Here is a 17711-nt window from a genome sequence, read left to right on the forward strand (position 1 = left end):
TTTTATTGATGGATGGATTGATTGATTGATTGTGGTACCAGGGATTGAAACCAGGGGTGCTCTACCACTGAGCTACATTCCCAGTCCCCCTCCCTTTTTTAAATTTTGAGACAGGGTCTCACTAAGGTGCCCAGGCTGATGATCTCAAATCTGTGACCCTCCTGCCTCAGCATCCCAAGTCACTGGGATTACAAGTGTGGACCACCATACCTGGTCCCCATAACCTATTTTTCTCCACCTTTAATCCCCTGTAGCAGCTATATCCCCACAAAAGAGCTGTTCCTTAGAAAAGTACAATAGATTTAATCCATAACTATGAAATGTCTAGATTAGCAGCAATTAAGGACACCCAGAGACTGGGCAGAATCCGTCCCCCAAAGGCATCCTGAGGGCCACAGAGGCTCCCCCTCAGTTCACAGAGGTGGTGGGCAGGATGTTGGCTTTGCGCTCAGCTTCAATGCAGTATTTCTCAGGAAGGCCAGTGGCTCTGTCAGGAAAATGCAGGGAGGGTGTAAGCAAGGTATTCGACCACAGTTGAGGCAGAAGAAAGCAGGCTCCAGGTGAGGTTTACAGAACCTGGGGACCTGCACCCCAACCTATTCCCATAATCCATCCACAAGCCAGTATACTGCCAAGGAGCTCCCAGAAAGCCAGGAAGACCCAGTCCAGAACCTTCTGCTGGAGCCCACTTTAGAGGGCCAGGAGAAAGGTCCCTCCCTAAACACCTGTCAGCCCCTCCATCCCCAAATCTGCACTTTCTGGACTACCATGCAATCTCTTTGGGGAAGGTGAGAAGAGCCAGGGAAGAAAGGAGCCCAGTGCACCTCAACTCTTCAAGTTTTTTCTTCTTGATGTCATCAATGCGCTCACGCCGCTTCTGGGCCTCCTCTTTGAGGCGCCGACCCTCTTCAAAGGTGGCAATCCGGTTCTGCACCTGCTTCTGCTGGTTCTCTCTCACCTGGCGACGGAGCTCATTGGCATGCTGTAAGCGCTCTGTGGCCTTTTTCTCCTCCTCCAGTCGCTCCTTCTCAATCTGCTCTCTCTGAGCCCTGGGGGAGGGACACAATGAGTGGAATGGTCTAAGCTGAGCTCCTCTAATGGACATGTTTCAGAGACCACAGCCCTCCAGGCTCCAGCCAGCTTCTTCTGCAACTCAGGGATTAGCATGAAGGCAGCCACCATGTGTTCTGCCTCCTCCCGCCAGCCAGAACCAGCCTCATGATCATACAACTGTATGTCATGGGCATACTTAAAAGGGCCCCAGGCCTGGCGTAATGCTCTGCTGTCACGGTGTAGAAATTCTTAATAATTTTTTAACAAGGAGCTCCACAGTCTAATTTTTCATCGGGCTCTGCAAATTATGTAGCTGGTCCTACAACCAGAGTTTCACCCACTGGGAGCTATTTTTCCTACTCTTCCCTCATAATAATGCATAACTCCTCTCCAGCTTGTTCTAATATATCTTCTTGCCTATCTTCCTCCTCTCCTCCCTTCTTTCCTTTCCTAACAATAATAACATTAACAATCTGCATGCATATTAGAATCATCTGCAGGATTTCAAAAGATACTGATATCTGGGCTGCACCACACACCATTTAAATCACAATTTGTGGTAGAGCCTAGATATCTGTATTTTTTTAAAGGTCCAGGCATTTCTAAGCACCATTTGGTAGGATAGATCAGGCTATTTCTGCTTAATCAACAGGCTGAGAGCTAAAGGCATCCCTCTGTCCAAAAACAGGGAGAGTCTATGTAGGCAATACTTTGGGTTTGTTTTATGTTTGTTTGGTGGTGGTACTAGGAATGGAACTGGGGTCTTCCCACAATGCTAAGCAAGGACTCTAAAACTGAACCATATCCCAGTCTAGGTCATATTTTTGAAGTAGGAAAATTTGAATTGCTAGCTGTGGCAGAGGCACTCTTAGAGAAAAGGTAGCCATCATGGAGGTCACATGGCCTGGAGACACTAGGTCTAGATGCTAACCTAGGACAGCGGGTAAAAGTTGAACTTCTACAAAGGACTGGTCCAACTTTAATAACTGGTTAGTGCATATGCTTCAAGAAAACAAGCAAAGCAAAGACAAATGGGTCAGTGGCAAAGGACTTTAATTTCATTCCATTAATATTTATTAGTGCCTGCTAAAGGCACACAGATGTCCAAGAGCATTAAGGCCAGAGAAGAGCGGGGAGACATCTGGAAAGCAATCTGGAGTCCTACAGCAAAATCTTTGGGAGCATTTAGGAAGCTGCCTTCTTTACCAGGTGTCCAGTGACCATCGGCACAACTGAGGGCAGGGAAAGTTAGAGTCCCAAAGGGCATCACAGCCACTGGGAACAAGCAAGAGCTGCAACTCTATAGAAGACCAGGAGTCTGGTTCTGGCAAGGACAGAGCTTTGTGGAGATCTGCTCTGCCTCTGCTAGGGGTCTAGATGGCCCGGTCAACTGAATACCACAACTGAAACAAGATAAAGAGAAAAGTCCTATAGCATGGAGACCAAGAAAACAGGGTCCTACTGTTCAAATTCTACTTATCTAAGCATAATTTCTGTAATTTCATATTCCCCAAATTCAATTTTGTCTCTTTCTTTTTTTTTCCTTTTGAAAAACTTTGATCTTAGGCTGAACCAGAACAAAAAGGAAGCTGTTCCCAGTTAAGCAAGATCCAGTGGTAACAGATCTAATCGGTAGGAAATAGAGCAGAAAGGAAAATCAAAGGTACCTGTGATTACTGACTGCTTTGGGGGAGGGTCAGAACAGTGACGGATATGAACATTTAGCTTCCACTTATGTGTCAGAATTACCATTGAGCCAAAAGATAATACACAAATAAAAGGATAAAGAGCTTCTGAGCAGGAAAGATGGCTGAATATAGGTGAGGTCCAAATATGAACCTCTAACATCCTTCCTACAAAATAGGAAAAAGTAGTGCTTATTAATTTCTAATGCCCCCCCATGGCATCCAGCAAAGAGCCTTGCTGGATGTGCTTAATATATATTTGTCAAATCAATGGCAAAGACTCCATTTAAAGTCCTACTCCAGTGACACAACCCTTAATGACTGAGGTTCTTCTGTCTCCCCTAACCTTCTCCTGCTTGAAGTTTCATCACTAATTAGCAGACAGACATGGGGAAGAGTCAGAAAGGACTAGATTTATACCTTTATTTACATTTTACTCCTCCAGGATAAATATTTCCAATAACCCACAATTCCTTAAACACTTCCAGTTGCTATTTTCAAATTCTTTAATCATAAAATACTTGAGTGTTTTGTTGTTGTTTGTTTGGGTTGGTTTTTGTGGGGGTCTTTGTTTGTTTGTTTTGGGCCATACGGGGGATTGAACCCAGGGGACACTCTACCACTGAGTTACATCTCCAGGTCTTTTTATTTTTTTCAGTGTATTTATTTATTTATTTTTGCAACAGGGTCTCATTAGACGAGAGACCTGAGTTGCTAAGGCTGGCCTAGAGCTTGAACTTGCCATCCTCCTGCCTCAGTCTCTTGAGTATCTGGGGTTATAGGCCACTCCTGAATGCCTGGGGTGTCTGAAATATTTCAACCACCCATCTAGTTAGAGTGACTGCACCAACTCGGTCATGACGAATGTGCATCTGTTAAAATGCCAGACAGCTCCTCTCCATGCAATATGGCCCAGCCCTGCTGCATATTCCATACGCTTTCCACTACATTGCAGACAGGAAGCCAAGGTTCCCAGGCCCCTCCTACCGAAGAATCCTCTCGAACTCATCCCGGTCCCGTTGCACCTGAACAGCTAGAGTGTGCTCCTTGAAAGCCACCTGTTCCATACGAGTTTTCCGTAGCCTGGCCTCAGTTTCCATCTTCCTCTGTGCATTTTCCTTTTCCTTTCTGCGCCACTCTCGGTCCGCAGCCTCCTGGTTGCGCTTGGCCCGCAAGGCATCCTGGGAAGGCAGGGGGCCAGTGACAGCACACAAAAACCCCAGGTACAGATATCTTAGCCTGTTTTCTAAAGCACCATGGACTTCTCTGGCAGCAAATTATTTTAGGAAAGAATAAATGGAATCCTAGCATAGAAACTGTTGGGTCAGAAGATACCCTGAGGAGTCATCTTGTCCTTCTACCCTACTCATTCCAGTTCTTTCCCTGTTCCTCAAACACCTCCAGGCAGACCTTCAGTGCTTCTAATTTTAAAAATTGCTTATGATGGAGCTGCCATAGTTTCCTCTTGTGATATTTCATTGGTCAGTTAAGGTAGAAAGTTCTTTATGTAGCAGCCAAAGACTTTCTCTCAAATCTTAAGTCATAGTTCTGCTCAAGCCTTGCTGCCACGAGCATTAGGGGCAGGCCCACACTTCCTTCTCAGTCTACTAAAGCCTACATAGCATGCATCCCCTCTTTTATACCTCCATCCTTGAGGTTACTTTATAGGTTGTCAAAGGCACATCTGCTGGAATGGGAGAGACAAAGGGAAGTCAAAAGGGAAAAGAAGCAGGCACCTGTTCTGCTTGGTAATCCTGGGCCTTCTCCTGCATGGCCCTCAGGCGGGTGATCTCCTTCTCTTTTTCCCTGCGGATTCTGTCCTGCTCAGCCTCAAACTCAGCTTCTCGAGCCTGCAGGGAAGAAAAGGCCTCATAGACAGACTAGTTCTCATTGCCCCGGCCTTGCCCAGACCACAGGGTCCCAGCAACACATTTTCCAATATCTCCCCTACTGCTTCTTTTAATATAGGTGAAAGAGGCCAGGCACATGGTACACATCTGACAACTTGGTGGCTAAGGCAGGAGGATTGCAAGTTCAAGGACAACCTCCGTAACTTAGTGAGACCTCAAAATAAGATTTTAAAAAGGACTGAGAATGTAGCTCAGAGGTAGAATGTTCCAGACTGAATCCCCAGTACATTTAAAAAAGCAAAATAAATATAGAAATGAATGAAAATAAAAATGCTTCATTGTTGACAAAAGGCTTTCCCCGGCATTATATCAGGCAATTCTGATCTCATGATATGGATAGTATAGATGAGAAAACTGATGATCATAGAGATCAAAGATCCTGTCTAAGATCACCCAGACAGTAAATTACAAAACAGGATTTGAATACAGGCATCCTGAGCCCAACTTTCATACTCCTTCTATTACATCACAGACAATCTTCAAGTTGCAGGGCCACTAGCCCAAGTAACAACTGTGGCTCCCTGCCTGTCTTGTAAAGTGCAGTGCAGGTGAAGTTTATCTCATTAGTCCCTGGGCAAACAGCCAACCATGCTTTGGGCGATTCTGCAGTGGTTCACAGATACCTGAGGATTGAACCATCAAAAGCATTTCCCTTTACCACCTCTGTCGCATATCCCTAAAGCTTCTAAACCACTATTTCTTTTATTATTTTCTTCTCCTTCTTTTTCTTTTGTACTGAGTAGTGAACCCAGGGGTGCTTTACCACTGACCTATATCCTTTTGTTATTTTGAAACAGGGTCTGACTAAGTTGCTGAGGGTTTTGTTAAGTTGCCAGATTGACCTCAAACTTGTGATCCTCCTGCCTCAGCCTCCCAAGTCCCTGGGATCACAGGCATGCACCACTGTGCCCACCTACCAACCACTATTTCTTAAGCAATCATGAGATGCATGACAAAGATTGAATGGAAACGTAATCTTCCTATAAGGAACCTTTCTTATCCCTCTTTTCTTTTATTTTTATTATTATTATTATTATTTGGTGCTGAGTATTGAACCCATGGGTGTTTAACCACTGAGCTACATCCCCAGCCCTTTTTTATATTTTATTTAGAGACAGGGTCTCACTGAGTTGCTAAGTGCCTCACAAAGTTGCTGAGGCTGCTTTTGAACTCAAGATCCTCCTGCCTCAGCCTCCTGAGCTGCTGAGATTACAGGTGTGCACCACATGCCAGCTCTTATCCCTCATTCATCTGCCCAAAGAACTGTCTACTTATGGGCCATTGCTCAACTGTGTCAGCTGGTTCCTTTGTTCTACCTTGCCCTAGATGGCAGGGCAGGAAACTTAGGATGCTTCCACAACCCATCTCTGCCTTTAGCTCTGAAGGGTTAGTTCTGGCTGCAGTAACAGGCACCATTGGGAGGGGAAGGGCTAGTGATATACAGTCATGTGTCACACAGTATGTTGCAATCAGTGACCTACCACATATATGATGATGGTCCCATAAGATAATATCACCCATGGTGTTGTAGCCATCTTAGTTGGCATAAATCTGTTATGTTCAACAATGATGAAATCACTTAATGACTCCTTTCTTAGGATGTATCCCATCATTAAGTGATTTGTGATTGCACTTAAGACACTTATAGTAGATTATAGATATGCCCAAGTATCTGATCCCTTTGCCAGCCTCCAGCCTCTCCCAGCATCACCCGGCCAATATCCTTTCCATGGTTGAATACAAGACATATTTCCCTCCTGCTCAGGAATCTATGATTCCTCATCATACCCTACCAGTTTCCCTCAAGGTCCAAGGCATCCGCCAACAACGGCTCACAGCTGTTCAGCATCATTTCACCACCTTCCTTTCTCATCATGACCACCACAGACTCTCCGCTGCAGCCAGCAAATCTTTTCACTGACTCCTGCACATAATTAACTCATTATCACCACATCACCCACTCCAGGAAACCACTGTTGCATTCCATTCAATGAACGCTGCTTTACTCTGGGCTCTCTCAGCCTAGTCTGATATTGGACACACATTGAAGCATTCAGTATATTCTGAATCAATCAATGGCTACTTCCCATGGCTAGTGTAAAGATGAAATGAGACCTTAGAGATGGGGGTGTAGTTCAATGGTAGAGCACTTGTCCAGCATGTGTAAGATCCAGAGTTCAATCCCCAATACCACAAAACATAAAATAAATGAGATAACACATGTAAAACACTTAGCACAGAGCTTAAACACACAGTCTAAATGCTCAATAAATGGTGGTTATGTAGTCATTGTTATGTGCAAACCATCTATTGTCGCAATTTTGCATCCTTGCTTCATTACTTGCATACACCCAAAATCCAGTAAGAAAACTAAAGTCAATAAATGAGCTTTCCTGACTTTTGTTTTCTGTGATTTCATGTTCAGCATAAATAGGCATACCAAGTATGCCTTTCCAAATTATAACCACAAGCCAGGTTCAGTGGCAAATGCTTATAATCCCCGTTATTTGGGAGGCTGAGACAGGAAAATCCCAAGTTCAAGGCCAGTCTCAGAAAGTTAGTGAGACCCTGTCTCAAAATAAAAAAAATAAAAATAAAAAGGGGTGAGGGTATAGCTCAGTGGTAGAGCAGCCCTGGGTTCAATCCCCAGTACCACAAGAAAAAAAAAATTACAAACGCATCCTCTCCCACCCTTCATGAAGTACCCCCACCATAAAGGAACACAGAAAAGTGTAATGTTTTCTGTCATCGTGGAACTTTGAAATTTGCAGGGGAGACAAGACTGACACATGAAGAAATAATTTTCCTGCCACTTTGATTACTTCTTCCTCTTTTTCCCTACACCCACGTTCACTCTAAATTATGCTTACAAGGCTTTTTTTGCACTCTCCACAGACCCAAATCATTTCGTCACTCAGTTCTTCCCCAGAAGGAGTCCACACATTTGTGAGTTACAGCCACCCACAACCATTTGCAGACGTGGCTCTTTATTTCACCCTGCCTTTGTTCCTATAGGTTGTATTTGCAAGGGGAAGAAAAAATCTTTATTTTCCAAGTCTAACACACAATACAGGATGCTCAATGTAGCAATACTCACAAGAAATTTATGGAGGTACCAAGTCATGAGGAATCTACAAAATCTTTACCTTCACCAATCATTTTCTTTTACTTCCCTTCTAGCACATGACCCACATACCAATTTCTAAATGAAGGTGTTAATGAGGATAATAACACACGAATTTGGTTGTCCTTTCTAGGCTATTCTCTGTTAATGAACAAGTCTGGCCAAGGTGAAGAGAAAAAAAAAGCCAGGCCCTTGAACAAAGGATGTACATTTTTAGAATGGAGACGTGGCTGCCTTCTACTGGAATCCCCTTAGCACCCAGGCCCTCTTCTCCTGGTTATAAACATGTCATTCCTGGTCAGAGGTCCCAGTCATCAGAAACCAGGTTCTTACCATCTTCTTCTTGGTGAACTCCATCACCATTTGGTCTGCCAAATTTTCCTGAGCCAGCAGCTCTGCTTTCTGTCTCTGGTTCTCATCATTGATGCGCTTAATCTCAGCCTGCATCTTCAGTTTCTCTTGATGCCTTCGTTCCAGGTCCTGCCAGTGCAAGCAAGAAAGCCTGTGAGTCAAAGGAGGTGAGACAGAAAGCTACTATCTTTCTGACAATTAAAAAAAAAAAAAAAAAAAAAAGTTACTGCCTCTCTGACAGAGAGAGAGAAAGAGAGAGAGAGAGAGACAGATGCAAATGGAGCCAGGGGACAGCTGTGCTGCCTGCAGCCCAAAACCTGTTCTTTGAAGGGTTATCAATGACTGCTATCAAATGACCTCTTCACAGTCTTCATCCAACTTGAGTTTGTTATGGCCTCTGACACCTCTGGATTGCCATACACTTTCAGGAAGTGAAGGCTCTTAAACTTCTATTCCGTGACCCCTACATATTATGTAAATCTTAGTTGTGTGGTTTTCCTCCTGTTAACAGCCTCCTGCCTTCAATTTCCTTCTATTTTAAATCCCAATTTTCTATTTTTTCACTTATTTTTTACTGATAAACACAAACTTTCAATCTCCATTCAGCAGTAATAACTAAGAAAATAAATATTGCCCCATGGAATGTGGTGGTGTAGGTCATAATCTCAGCCACTCGGGAGGCTGAGGCAGAAGGATCACAAATTCAAGGCCAGCCTGGGCAATTTAGCAAGACCCTGTCAGGAAACAAAAAGCAAAAAAGTCTGGGGATGTAGCTTGGTGTAGAGTGTCCCTGGCATTCAATCCCCAGTACTGCCCCCCAAAAAATCTTTATAATTAAAAAAAAATGTATCTAAATATGTGTGTGTGTGTGTGTGTGTGTGTGTGTGTGTGTGTGTGTGTGTGTATTCCCCTAAGTGAATACTTTTTATTCATTGGGTCACTTTTTCATAGGCATTTTTTTTTTTTTTTTTTTTGGTACCAGGGATTGAACTTAGAGGCACTCAACCACTGAGCCACATCCCCAGCCCTATATTTTGTATTTTATTTAGAGACAGGGTCTCGCTGAGTTACATAGCACCTTGCTTCTGCTGAGGTTGGCTTTGAACTCAGGATCCTCCTACCTCAGCCTCCCAAACCACTGGGATTACAGGTGTGCACCCGGTGGTATAGACTATCTTTAATACCTAAGTCTATCTAAAAACCAGGAAAGGTAGGCCTCGTGCACATGAATAAACTGGTGCCCAGCATTAACTGACTTTCTCAACATCACACAGCTAATAAACCCTAAAGCCAGAATTTCGAAACCCACTTTGTCTTAAAGTTTTACCCTCCTCTGGAAATCATACTGGATTATTCCAACTTCCCGTTCTCTCTCCATTTCTGAATTCCCTCTGCAGAGGTGATGCCACATTTCTTGAGAATTGATCATACACTACCTTGTGGGGTCCTGTTCATTTCATATGTGTTCACTGTGTCCCAGCTAGAGGACATGTACCTGTGTCACATCCCCTCTCTTCACCCAAAGTATCTAGCTCAACTTAAGGAAAACAGCAATACTAACTATTGCTAAATGAGAACTACAGAGAGTGGCACATGAGAAAGGGATGGGGGAATCAGACACAGAAACATGTGTTTCTGAGCAATGGAGAGTAGAGTACCAACATGACCCTGAGTGATAAGACTCTTTCTAAGGAAAGAACCCCTGCCTTTTCCAGCCCCAAGTCCCCCAAATTTCCCAATGATCTGATGTTCTGAGCCTAGGCACATTCTCGGGTCACAAAGTAAAGGGGTGTTGGAATCTTGTGCAGCTGCCCTCAACCCAGCACCTCTGATCAGTCTCAGACTCCTTGCTTCAAATTCTCCTACCCACCAACTCACCCTATCACCCACACTATTCCCAGTTCCCTCCATTTCTTCAGAAACCAAATCCTTTCTGGGCCTTCCAGCTCCTCCTCAGCCCAGCTTCTGCCCTGATACACTCAGGCCAGGCAACCCTGCTTGCGTGTCCTCCTCCATGGCTTGGCTCACAGCCCAGTTCAGGACTCCCTCTTCCTCAAAGCCTCTGAGCCAGGGAAGCACAGCAACCATCACCTTCAAGTTCACATGGTACATGAGTCATAGCTGTGAACACTCCCTCACTCTCACTGTCCTTCTTTGCTCATTCCACTCTTCCCCTTTTCTCCCTCTCCAACTCTCACACTCCTTTCCCCTTCTCCCTTTTTTTCTTTTCCCACCAGTTTCAAGCCTGCCATTGCCACCCCATGTCTTAATGTCATTGACACTCAAAGCTAAGTAAGCTGCTGACCTCTGATCCAGAACATATATACAATTATGTATTCCTTTGCTTACTTCTTTGCCTATTTATGTACTCTCTGGTTTGTTGTTTTGGTTGGTTCATTTCATTTCCAAGGAACAAAATGACTTTCCCTGTTTCTCATCTTTGAAGACTTCAAAGCAACCTTCATTCTTTCTCCATCTTGCTAGCAAGGTGGGAAAGCTGCTCTTGCATCCCCTGAGATGACAAGACAGCTCTAAAGCTGGTGAGGCACAGGGTTCTGCCCTAAAATTGCCTAATAATACTTCCTGGAGACTCGGGGAGTGCCTATTGGAAGGACATCCAAAGGACAATGACACAACATCAGTGTAATGGTGTTGACTCACTGACTCCTGAAACTTCCTAGTGAGGCCACCAATCCCAATTCCCCACCATCTAGTTGGGTTTTCCAGTTTTGTTTCTTACTCCCTTCCCTGCATGTTTGCCCAATACCTCTCCTTCTTGACCCTCTCTCACTCCCTCTCTCCTGCACCAGGAACTGAAATAACTTGGCCAGGTATTTCTGTCTTCTTGACCCCCTCAGTCTCCTTCTCAAGCACCTCACAAAGCTATGTGCCCCTACTTCTCCAACTATCCAGGTGATCTTCACCCGACTCTTCACGCTGGTTCCTCACTCTGCAGGTGATCTGAGAACCTTCATAATTTGAAGTCTCCCACCTGTGGGACTGTGAGACTTTATAGTCCCCAGTCAATCACCACTATCAAATTCACTGGTGTACATTTATGGATGCTTATCATCCATAAACATGGAGAAGATATGAAAAAAATGTGTTCCACAATTAAATGGTACCATGAAGAAATAATCAACAACCCAATGCAGGACATTCTTTAAGATACATGACCTGGGGCTGGGGCTAGGGCTCCGTGGTAGAGCACTAACCTAGTGTAGGTATGGCCCTGGGTCCAATCCCCAGAACTACCAAAAAGAAAAAAGAAAAAGCTTGCCTAAGGCATATGACCTGGATGCTTCAAAATATCAGTATTATAAAAATGAATGCATGGTGAAGGGGTTGGGAGAGATAAGACAGTTAATGGGTACAGGGACACAAGTGAATAAGAGGAATCATTTCTATGTTCCGTAGCACAGAGGGATAATTACAGCTGACAACAATTAATGGAATATATCAAAATAGCTAGTAAGGAAGATTTTGAATGTCCCCAGCACAAAGAAATAATAAATATTTGATGTGATAGATAGGCTAGTTTCCCTGCTCTGATCATTATACATCATATACATGCAATGAACAATCATGCATGTATACAATGTGTAATGTACATTTATGTGCCCCATAAAGATGCACAATTACTATGTGTCAATTAAAACTGAAAATACATTTTAAACAATAAATGAATTAACAAATGAGGGAAGCCTTCTAAATCAAAACAGACAAAAGAGACTTAACCACTGTAATGTGCAAACCTTGATTGGAGCCTGGTTTGGAAAGAAAATAACTGAAAATACATTTTTGAACAACTGAGGATATTTGAATATGAATTTTATATTAGGTGACAATAGGGAATCATTAGATTAGAGTTTTCGATGGAGGATGATAATGGTATTATTGATATGTCAGAGTGCCCTGGTTCTTCAGAAATGCAGACTGACGCAATTGATGACTACAAGTCAAGATGTCTGCAATTTAAACTAGATTAACAATTAGCAAAATATGTATATACACCTAGAAAGAAACAAGTCATAGCCAGGAGAAGTGGCCTGTAATCCCAGCTACGCAGGAGGCTGAGGCAGAAGGATCTCAAGTTTGAGGTGAGCCTGGGCAACTTAGTGAAACCCTGTCTCAAAATTTAAAAATGAAAAAGGCTAGAAGTGTAGCTCAGTGGTAGAGCTCCCTGGATTCAATCCCTAGTACTAAAAAAGAAAGAAAAGAAAGATAGAAACAAGCCACTAAAACAAATTGTTAATATTGTTAAATCTAAGTGAAGAGTTTATGGGTGTGATACAATGCTTTATTGTGTAATTTTTTTAAATAAAAAAATTGAAAGGAAAAAACAAATGCTCCAAATCCCTGCTGTGTCCCCTCACTGTGCTACAGGCTTTTGTATACTGCAACTGATCAGATAAGGCAAATAAAAGAGGAGTGTTTAATCTACTTAGTTTGGGCAGGTATTTCATCAGTTTTTTGTTTCGTTTCGTTTTGTTTTGTTTTGCAATAGATATGCCTACTAATTTTATTGGGGCTAACAGGAAGAAAAGGTTTGGCTTCACAACACAATTAATGACAATGGGATGCTATGTACTTTGAATGAGGTAACAACAGGGAGCCTGGAACTAGACATTGCTGCTGTTCATCCAAAGTATATAATAGAGCTAGATAATTGAGGGAGGACAATACAACATCCCTAAGTTTATTTGTGCAAAGCATGCAGCCAGTATATTTTCTTTATGTGTCTGTTCACACTGATATGTCACTAGGACCCAAAGTCCCCAGGAGGCAGGAACAGTATCTATCCAAATCACTGCTCATCCCCCAGCATGGTACCATGGCCAAATAAATATTTAACATGACATTAAAAGGTTGATGTTATGAAATGAGCCTGTGCCTAACAGAAATCAGTCCACACCCTAAATCCCAAAATCCTGGAGTACTTTGTTGCTGTTGCTGGAGGAAACTTGGCATGACCTGTCCAGCCCTGTTACCCGCAGATCTTCTTCCTGGAGCTGTTCCATATACTCCAGCATCTGCTCCTTCTCCAGCTCCCGCTGCTCTGAAAGCAGAGATCGCTCATCCCGGTTCCTTTCCATCTGCTCCACAATTTGCCGTCTTCCTCTGGGAGGGAACAGTACCACACTGTCTCAGAAACCATGGGTCCATGTCTCTCTGCTCTAACCTCTATCCAAATAATCCCCAAGATAGGAGGTTTCATGGGACAATTTGACACGTGCCTCTTAACATGGATATGCTTTGTGGGTCCAGACCAAAGTCCTTCCCCAGCATGTCCTAGGGGATCAGTCCTTCTTTTCTCAGATCTTGGCTCTGGGGACCCACCCTTCCTGAGATTCCCATTCAATCTGTTTGCCCAGGAGTCATCCGACACTTTAATACAGCTTCTCTTTTTCAATATGTAACTAATTTCTGGAATCCTGCTTCTTCCCAAGTCTTCTCAGAGTATGGGAGCTAGCATGGTATGCTAGCCTCACAGAACTGCACAGAATTTAAAAGACTAATTCCTCTAGTGCTTCTGCAATCACTCAGTTTATCTTGTCTTCCCACCCCTTTCCACGCCTAGTGTGACAACTGTCTTTTTTACATTCTCTCTCAAGTTTAAGACTGTCAGCTGCTGGTAGATAGGGCTAAGTCTGACCAAGTCTTTCCACTGAGCAAAGCCCTAGCTCAACAGTAAGAAGCAGAAAGAGTGAGTCTACAATCAGCACTTCCAGGGATCCCTGTGTATACTGGGATGTCAATAAACTTGGAAGCATTTGAACCCCACAACATGAATCAAGAATGGAAGAATGGGAGAAGACAAGATTAGAATAAGAAACAAGGGAAGCTATATGAGATTTACATTCAGAAGGAGCACTTGAATGGATTCACACTCCAGATGAAATAAACAGGAACAGCAAACCAAAGATTTACATGGAAGCATGACTGGGCTCAATATAAGGACCGGGTCAAATCATTAGCTCTGCCTAATGAAGCAGAGGTTTTTCCTTTATTGGAGGTATTTATGCAGAAGGTAAACAGCCACTCAGCCACTAAATAAACTTTAACTGGGACCCTATGATGGTCTACTGGGTACCTACTAGAAGCACAGAGATGAATGGTTCAAGAGAACAAAATACAGTTCTCTTTAGATAAAACTGCCATTCAATGTGACAGGAAGACTGCTCATAAAAGTAATTCATGTATTGTATGGTTGGTATTCTAACTCTAGGACACTATGATTCTATAATTTACCTACCCTAGGATTTGTTCTTTTCTGCAAAATGAAAAAGGGAATGAATTTATTCATTCTAATATGAATTAAGCACCTATTCCAGGCTGAACATTCTGCTAGGCCCAGGAGCTTCAGAAATGAATGGCAGGACCTCTGTGCTCAATAAGCTCACTAAGTCTAGTGAGGGTCAGGGAGACACAACACTAGAAGTGGTACCTGAGAGTATAAATGCAGAATGATGGGGTACAGACAAGGAAGTCACTAAACCTGCCTGGTGAAGTAAGGGAGGGTTATCAGGGGAGGTGACAGCAAAGTCACACACTAAAGAAAGGAAAAGCATTTTCCAGGAGGGAAAGGAAAGAGAAAGGTAGTCAAAAAAGATGGAACAAAAGTCATGAATCTGTAGACACCTATAATCCCAGTTACTCAGGAGGCTGAGGCAGGAGGATCACAAGTTCAAGGTCAGCCTGGGCAACTTAATGAGACTCAAAATAAAAAATTAGAAGGGTTGAGGGTGTAGCTCAGTGTTAGAGCACCCCTGGGTTCAATCTCCAGTACTGAAAAAAAAAAATCATAAACCTTTGACAAGGAGATTGAATTGTGGTCAGATTGAGAAGCACCTATTATGATCTTGGAAATAAGCTTTAAAACTTCTAGGATTCTTATAACGAGGGGCGGTGACTGGGGGAAGAGAAGAATGAAGGAACTTTGGAAGGTGTAGAGGAAAATGGGGTGGAAGGGGTGGAGGACAGAAAGATAGTAGAATGAAACAGACAGTATTATCCTATGTATATGTATGATTACATGAATGGTGTGAATCTACATTGTATTCAACCATAGAAATGAAAAGTTGTACCCCATTTGTGTACAATGAATCAAAATGCAGTCTGTAAAAATAAACAAGATTTTAATTAAAAAAAAAAAAAAACTTCTAGGAACTGCATCACTCCATAAGGGGTAGCAGATGATACTGACCACCAGACCTCACCACCTCCCTCTTTGCTGGGCTACATGGACCTCAAGAGATATGGACATGACTTAAAGGAGAAATGCCAAAACCACATCTTTACCGTATTCTTTCTTCCCTCCTCTTCCTATCCAGTTCTTCCTGCCTTTGAATAGATTTCTGCCGTTCCACTTCCATCATCTGATCCAATCGCTTCTCCTCTGCATCCAATTCTTTTTGTATCTGCTGCTTCTCCAGGATTTGGGCATCCCGGATGGCATGGCACTTAGCATTGAGGATAATCTAGGGAGTGGAGACCAAATTGTGACACTAGATCTGGGGGCAAGGATAGGCAGGGATGCCCTGTAGGTTTGTGGAAGTTTAAGGGGGAGAAATGGAAGCAGAGTATCTTGGAGTATACTGGAAATGTGCACAGCTGATCACAAATCCAGAGAAGCAAGAACATTCTGGTATTTGCTTTCCCCTTATAAATTTCTGGGTTCCTACTAGGTGCGAGTATCTGTGCAAGAATAGACCGGAATAGATTCTTTCAAGGTATTACAGTAAAAAAAAAAAAAAAAAAGTACTATAGTGTTTGGAGGTTAATGGATCATCTTTTGGGACCCACGGACACCAAGTTAAGATCAATGAAGTTAAACAATCTAGAAGTATAAGCTGGAAGAACCCAACAAAATACAAAAAGGGATGAAAAACATGGGTCTATCTATAAAAACCAAGATGGAAAAACTTTGGAAAATAAAAGGAGATACATGTAAAAAAGATTTACCTGAGACAGAAATCAGAGATGAAGGTGTTGGGAGTCAACATTTTCATTTGATCAGGAAATTAACCGCGTGCAAATGAATTACAAAATAGAATTTCAAGGGCTGGGGAGATAGCTCAGTCGGTAGAGTGCTTACCTTGCAAGCACAAGGCCCTGGGTTCGATCCCCAGCACCACAAAAAAAAAAAAAAAAAAAAAATAGAATTTCAAATGAGTCCCTGGTCTTTATGCTTTCAGCTAAAGGAAGCACTCTGGGCACTTCAAAACAAATCCCATTGCCTCGACCACCCTCTGTGGCCAGAATTGAACTAGCAGGATAAAAATAAAAGCAATATACTCATATTTGTTTATGAATCACAGTTCAAAAAGGCTCTCCTACATCTTAGTTTATTTAATCATGCCAATAATTCTACTTAATAGTGTTATCATCCTCATTTTGCAAATGAAGGAAGTGAGGCCTCAGAGAAGCCCAGTGACTTACTCAAGGTCACACAGCAAAGCAGGTCCTCTCTGATCACAACTACTTTGGGTTGTATAACTCTCCCATGCTCCCCAGCTCACCCTCCAACTCCCCACACCAACCACTGTTTCCTCACCTAGCCCTGTGTGTGAATGAGAGGAAGGAGAAAGTGACAGTAAGATGAGGACACCCACCTTGCTCATGTCCTTGAGCTCTTCCTCCTGCTCCATCCGCAGCTTGTCAGCTCTCTGCAGGAGGTTCTGGGCCCGCTCCTTGGCCACCTCCTCCAGTTCACTGAGCTTCTTATTGTTCCTCCACACCATTTCCTTCTGTTTCATGATCTTCTTGCGTGTCGTCACTGCATCCTAAAGGAGGTGAATCTGGATCGGTGGAGGAATTATTCCCTGTGCTCTGTGCCTCAGCCCATCACCAACCCATCAGAACTGAGAGTTTCACAACCTGGCTTCATTCTCTGCTCTCCCCCTTGGCCCAAGTAACCCCTATCCCAGGCATTTCTCTGATCTTCATTCTGCAACATTTCTTAAGTACACATTCACCCCTCATTTCAGGATCCTCAAACTAGGATTAGTTCTCTTCAGGATCCTCAAACTAGGATTAGTTCTCACCTCATCTTGAGATGCTATCCTCTCCCCAGGACTTTTTCTTCTTTTCTTGTGTGGTATTGGAGATGGAACCTGGAGTGGCAAGGTTCTTTACCACTAAGCCAAATCCCCAGCCCTTTCTATTTTAATGGATCATTTAATGGCCATGAACTTGCAATTCTCCTGCCTCGGGCTCCTGAGTTACTGGGATTACAGGTGTGTGCCACCTTGCCCAGATCCCCTGAACACTTCTATTCTGCCACCCATCTGCAGAGGTCAAAGTTTAGGGAAGTCAGCTACCACAATGGCTTCCTTCTCCTTCTTGAAGGCCTGCTCCCTGGCCTCCATTTCTTCTGTGGTCAGGACGTGGGATGCCCATTTGATTCGCTCAAACTCCTCAGGGCTGATGATTAGGGATTCTCCAGAGGGATCCTTTGTCGGGACACTAACACAGGAATGAATGGAGTTAGGGAGGAGAGAGAGCCAAAGCCCTGGGCACCCTGCTCCAGACTCCTCTGCTCTCTTCCCCTCCCTGCGCCATGCTAACTCTCCAGCATGAACTTGG

General features: G+C 43.4%; 1 protein-coding gene across 4 annotated transcripts in view; it reads right to left on the reverse strand.

Annotated features, from left to right (window-relative positions):
• Positions 1-287: 287 nt before the first annotated feature.
• CFAP45 (cilia and flagella associated protein 45) overlaps positions 288-17711 on the reverse strand; it is a 29105-nt gene continuing 11681 nt past the window's right edge. For 3 of the 4 annotated variants that reach the window (XM_079102227.1, XM_079102228.1, XM_079102226.1), the window contains 9 exons: positions 17447-17591; positions 16739-16909; positions 15426-15604; positions 13115-13244; positions 8106-8252; positions 4475-4588; positions 3726-3919; positions 825-1049; positions 288-487 (listed from right to left, as the gene is read on the reverse strand). In XM_079102227.1, coding sequence (XP_078958353.1) covers positions 409-487; positions 825-1049; positions 3726-3919; positions 4475-4588; positions 8106-8252; positions 13115-13244; positions 15426-15604; positions 16739-16909; positions 17447-17591 — 1384 coding nt within the window. In that variant the 3' untranslated portion in view covers positions 288-408. The remainder of the gene's footprint in view (positions 488-824; positions 1050-3725; positions 3920-4474; positions 4589-8105; positions 8253-13114; positions 13245-15425; positions 15605-16738; positions 16910-17446; positions 17592-17711) is intronic. The other variant, XM_079102229.1, reaches the window with a different exon arrangement.

Source organism: Sciurus vulgaris (assembly GCF_902686455.1).
Source record: "Sciurus vulgaris genome assembly, chromosome: 1".
NCBI classification, from domain to species: Eukaryota; Metazoa; Chordata; class Mammalia; order Rodentia; family Sciuridae; genus Sciurus; species Sciurus vulgaris.